This window comes from Pteropus alecto, unplaced genomic scaffold (genome assembly GCF_000325575.1).
Source record: "Pteropus alecto unplaced genomic scaffold, ASM32557v1 scaffold50, whole genome shotgun sequence".
Taxonomy (NCBI): Eukaryota; Metazoa; Chordata; class Mammalia; order Chiroptera; family Pteropodidae; genus Pteropus; species Pteropus alecto.
This window is the reverse complement of record NW_006431918.1, coordinates 9,545,276-9,551,355: the sequence shown is the minus strand read 5'-3', so window position 1 is coordinate 9,551,355 and position 6,080 is coordinate 9,545,276. Positions and strand designations below refer to the sequence as shown.

The following is a 6,080-nucleotide window of genomic DNA, read 5'->3' as shown; positions in this document are numbered from 1 at the left end:
TCTGAAGCCAGTTTGTGTTGAAGTTTCTTCCACCTGAAACCAAGAGCCCATATACAGAGAAAGAAATATGGCACTCCTATTACCAATTCAGTGCTAGGTTTGGGGACTGTTAAATAATTAATAGTGTACATAATGTAAAATCATGTAATATCAAATTAAATAATGCAAAATCAATCTCATAAGCAAAGACATAATTAATTGGTGAGCTTTTTCATTCCAGAACTAAGGACACCACCTGCGGTCTCCAGCAAAACAAAGATGAAACACTCAAGCCATTTATGATTAAGTCTCTGAAGTACCAACTTATCTCTCAGAAAACTGCCCTGAGGAATAAACCTGCAGGAATCTTAATGTCAAACTTCTTAATGAAAATGAGTGTCAATTATACAATAATACCTGTACTAATAGCAAAATTTCTATACTTCGACCAGTCACAGTAGTCACCATTAATAAAACCATCTGTCTTAAAGCTGATGTTAATTGCTCATAAGTAAGGGTGGAGGGAGGCAAAAATAAACTAAAAGACTATTTCTCCTTAGGAAGCAAAATTACTTGGCTGTAAGAAAGACCGAGCTTAAAAGACAATCTCAAATTTCCCACTCAATTACCCGTTTGGAAACCTTCAGTAAGAACAAAGGTAAGACTCAGTCGGAGACTGGGAATCTGAAGCGGCTGTTAACTATTAAATGAAATCACTCTTGATGGAACACAACCTAAGTTACAGACATGATCCTTATATTAATGTTTTAATTTGCTACAAACACATATATTTATACAGTTGACCCTTGAACAACACGAGTTTGAACTCCACAGGTCCACTTATATACAGATTTTTTCCAATAAATACTGTAAATGTATTTTCTCTTCCTCTTGATATTTTTAATGGCATTTTCTTTTTTCTAGCTTACTTCATCATAAGATTACAGTGTATAACACATATAACATACAAAATATGTGTTAACTGACTGCTTTATACTATCAATATAAAGGCTGCCTGTCAACAGCAGGCTATTAGTTAAGTTTTTGGGACTCAAAAGTTACACATGAATTTTCAACTGTGTGGGTATGTGGGGTGGGGACAGCGTCCCATAACCTCTGTGTTGTTCAAGAATCAACTGTAAAGATGTACAGAAATGGAAGAAATGATGCATTCTGTGTATTTTTAATAAAAATTCTCTTTCAAATCATGCAAATTAAATTTTTATGATGACAGAATTACTTTTCTAAGTCTCACTGAAAAACAGTCTGAGACAAAAACACTTTCTTGATGACTGGTTGATCTCATTTCAAAATTTCAAATTTTGCCCATCTATATTGCTCAGTGGAAGATCTCCAGGTGGTTTCTAGATAAGGCATTATTACTATATACCACTGACAGATTATATCAAAAGCATTTTTTGAATTTTTTCAATAATGCAATACTGTTAACTGTGCAAGTAGACTACACTATAGGAAAAAATGTGTAAAAGGAACACCCACATGAACATTTACCTTCCACTGCTCTTTTGAAGAACACTTTGCAGCTGCCACAGGTTACTACTCCATAATGACATCCTGAAGCCTCATCCCCACACACCAAACATATTTTGGAAGGTCTTGAGGATCCAGTAGAAACACTTCGTAAAGTAGAGCTGGGGAAAGAAGTCAAGATTTAAATAACCACACTGTAATGGTGCACTTAAATATACTACACAGCTTAGTTCAAAATTTGTCAGAAATCATGGTTCCATGAATGAATTCAGAATGTTCTGGTCAGATACCAAGGGGCTTAGAAAATGAAGATAAACTCTCTCTCGGTGAAGTAATGCTATCAAGAATCTGTAGTACAAAGCCTCTTATCAGTATGGAGAAGTAATAAATAATCAACAATACATAATAAATAATAAATAAACTATTCTTGTCCTTTTCCTATTTTTGAGAATGTTTACCAAAAGATATTATTTGCATTCTAGGTAAGCAGGGAGAAGAATCTCCAGCCGAGTCATCATGAAAGTACTTTTGGTATCAAAGAACTATTACAATACTTCTCAACTCTCTTCACCTGGACTCCGATTATATATCTCAGTTATGCCAGATTAAAAAAAATCCCCGCTTTCCAAAACAGCCCACTATTAAAATTTTAAAAATATCTCTTCTACTGCCAGCAATTTTACCCCTTCTTTCAAGCTCCTGCCTTTCTCCCATGTTTCCTTATACTGGTATGTTCATATTACTTTATTTTGCTTACTAATTTGAAGGGACACAATCAATATTTTTTTTAAAGCCACACATGGTAAACATTTCAGGTTTCTTTCCTGATAAGAAACTGAAGGGTTCTGGGCAATAATTTTTAGGGATAAATCTAACCTTTTAGGCAACAATCTATATGAACACTTTTTAAAAGGAATCTTTTCAAGATATATATTACTGTGTTAATAGCATACTCTGAACAAAATATTTTAAATTCTATTAAGGAATTATAGTTCGGTGACAGTTTAGATGTGTACTGAGCAGGCAAAGAAGCTGACTTTTTCTTTTCATTCATAGTCCATAGACATTTACTAAATATCTACCCATAAGACCAGCACAAAGTACTGAGGAAATAAAATATAAAAAAACCCAGTCTCTATCCTCAGAGTTAGTGGGGACGTGGACTATTATGGTGAGTACTTTGGTTTAGGGTAACATGGTGGCACACTGCAGATTCAGCCACCCATACCAGAAGGATGAGGACAGAGCAGTTCGAAAAGCACTTCCTGACAGGTGACAGCAGAACTGAATTTTGAAGCACAACTAGATGATGGCTAGACCAAGAAAGAGGGCAGAGGAAGCAGTAGATACAGTGGCTCAGAGAAATGGGAACTGGACATATTCAGAAACTGAGTGGATTGTTACGTCACAGCCTTCACCCTGCTGTCATGGCTTTCGTCTCCCTGTGAAACAGCTGGCGTGCGTGTGTGTGTGTGTGTGCGCGTGTGTGTGTGCACGCATGTGTGTCGGGGGGCAGTGGGAACCTCAAAGAAAACGTATCAGAAGGCCGGAATGGTTGTGTTACAATGATGATTTGTTTTTAAAATTAGCTAAAAGTGTGATACTATTGCCTTTATGATTAAAAAAATAAACAATTTAAAATGTTTTAACTCCACTCTCGCCAGAAACAGATGAAGGAACAAACTATTCAGCTGCTCAGAGCACTGTAGCATGACTGACTTTCTAGAAAACGACTTCTTAAATCAAGGACCAAAGCAATGTTCTCCGAAGTTGTTTCTCTTTCTGAGGAAAGAGCTCTTTATTATTTTTATTAGTGTCCTTTGACTTCTTTATAGCATTCAAAACATTCCATTTCAGCACCAGTAACTTCTTCAGCACGTTAGCCAGTAAGACTCAATCCATATACTGTCTGACTCTTACACTTCACAGGAAAAATGACTTTGTAAACATTTAGAATATAACTTAAAACCATCATTAAAAAGTAATTGTGTTTTCACAACTACAAGCATACGTGGGATTTGTATTTCACATTTTCGTGAGCCTTGGTTTTGGTCCCGATACATAATAGTCTCTTAATTTTAGTCTCCGGAACTCTCTTCTATCCAAACTCACTTTTTTAGTGATCTCATCTAGCCTCTTAGCTTTAAATATGAAATGTTCATCACCAGCCCAGTCCCCTTCGGTGAATTTCAAACCCATTCGTCCAACTGCCTATTCGACACGTCCGCTTGAGAGTCTGATGTGCACCTCAAACTTAACATGCCCATAGCTCTGCTGATCTTTCCCTGCCTCCAAACCTGATCCTCCACAAACTTTCTCAACTCATTTAATGGCAACTATTATGGCCTGAATTGTAGTCTCCCCAAATTACGAGGCCAAAGTCCTAGCCCCTTAGGGCCTCAGAGTATGACCTTATTTGGGAACAGGGTCATAGAAGATGTAACTGGTTAAGATGAGGGTGGACCCCTAATCCAATATGACTGGTATCCTTATTAAAAGGGGGAGACTGGGACACGCACATACGATGGGAGAATACCACGTGAAGATGAAGGCAGAGATGAAGGCGGTGATGCTTTTACAAGCCAGGGAATGCCAAAAATTGCCAGTGAACTACCAGAAGCTAGGATAGAGGCAAAGAACAGATTCTCCCTCACAGACCTCAGAAGGAACCAAATCAGCCAATGTGCTAGTTAATTTTGGACTTTTAGCATCCCCAACTGTGACACAATACCTTTCTGTTGTTTCAGTCAGCCAATTAGGTTTGTGGTACTTTGTTACGCAGCCCTGGCAAACGGATAAAGCAACTTGGACTCATCCCTGATTCTTCTTTCTCTCACGCCACACATCTCATTTGTTAAATTCTATTCACCTTACTCTCAGAATACATTCAGCTTCAGATCACTACCCAAAACCTCCTCTAGTGCCACTCTAGTCTAAGCAATCAATACCTCTACCTGGAATTTTAAAAAGTCTCTCCCTGTTTCTCCTTGCCCCATTCTTTCCCTTGTAACCAGAATAATCCTTATTTACTCCTTTGTTCAGCACTATCCAGGGACTTTCTCTCACACTCAGAGTAAGAGTCAAAGTCATCCCTATGACCACAGGGCCGCAATCTGTCCCCTGGGACATCGCTAACCGCTCTCACTTGCCTGTTTCCACTTCGGCAATATTGGCCTCCTTGCTAGCTCTCAAACACATCACCTCAGGCTTTCACACTTGCTGACCCAGCTTCCCCCTAGATATCTACATAGCCCCTCCCTCGCGTCCTTCAGGGCTTCCTCTAAATGTCACTTTTCCAGTCAGGCCTTCTCTGACCACTCTACTAAAAATATTCCTCCTGCAGAACTTCCTGTCCTTTTCTGCTTTATTTTTCTTTATGGAGCATATCACCATCTAACATGTGTATTTTACTTCTTTAGTCTGTGTATTGTTTATGTCATCCACACAAGGAAGTAAACTCAATCAGGACCAGGATTCCCATCTGTGTTACTCACCACTGTACATAGAACTATACCGGGTACATAATAGGTACCGAATTAAACTTAAATAAGTGAGTGATTTCAGATAACTCACATTTTCACAACAGTCATCGTAAAACCCACCACGTCATCAATTCTGAAGGCCTACTGCATTCCTTACATAAAGGGATGTGATTTGTTTTTAACTGTTGTGAGAGTGAAAACTACGTAGCAGAAACAAATTAAGAGAAATTAAAGAGAAAGCCTGGCATAAAAATGAGGCGGTGTGAAATCCAAATCAGAGCAATACATTCATTTAGTTTTAAAATCAAGCCAAACATAAATTACCTTTCCTCCTTGTTCTCTAACATCTTTCAATGACAAAAGAGCAAATTAGCCTCTACGCGCCTCTCAGCAGAACCTCTCCAGTTTCTGTCACACTGGACTGAGCTCATCCTCCTAACACCCTCTATTTTTCAGGCTCTTATTCTCTTGATCACCATTATAGATTTTCTTTGGAGTTCTACCTTTGACCATCTTGTTTTTTTTCTTTTTTCTACAATCTACCCCTTAATGATCTCATCTACCACCCCAGCTCAAACAGCTCTTTTGGTGATTAACTGCCCAAATCTTTATATCCAGCTCCAACCTCTCCCCCATGTCCCATGCCTTTATATAACTTCTCTGCTCTCTGTTCCATTAGCTTCTGGAAGGGTGCGGCCATCTGCTAGTCACCCAGCTTCAAACCTTGGACTTCTGGACTCTTAAATCCAGTCACCAAGTCCTGCTCAGTCTGGTCTCACACCCTTTCTCCTCATCTGGCTGCTGGTAACACTGCTGCAGGCTCTCCCCCTTCCTAAGGGCTCTTCCCTAACCACGCCCTCTCCCCCTCCTACAGTGGCTGACAAAGGAATCTTCCTGTTAAAGAGTGCGGACCCTATGACTTCTCAGCTCAGAAATCTTCAGTCATCCCCACCCAACACCACCTTAAAAGATATCTCTGTTAGGGCATTTAAGCCCCTCTTCCTAATCAACCTTTCCCTGCAGGTCTTCTCACATTGCCTGACCTTGTGCTCGCCACGCCCCACATCTCTGTCAAGGGTAGGTACCACCATGGTACAGGACCCAGCACTTCCTCTGCCCTACTTCCCT

General features: G+C 39.4%; 1 protein-coding gene across 1 annotated transcript in view; it reads right to left on the bottom strand.

Annotated features, from left to right (window-relative positions):
• NR3C2 (nuclear receptor subfamily 3 group C member 2) overlaps nucleotides 1-6,080 on the bottom strand; it is a 308,616-nt gene that overhangs the window by 158,771 nt on the left and 143,765 nt on the right. Inside the window, exon 3 of the mRNA XM_006906271.3 lies at nucleotides 1,492-1,631. Coding sequence (XP_006906333.1) covers nucleotides 1,492-1,631 — 140 coding nt within the window. The remainder of the gene's footprint in view (nucleotides 1-1,491; nucleotides 1,632-6,080) is intronic.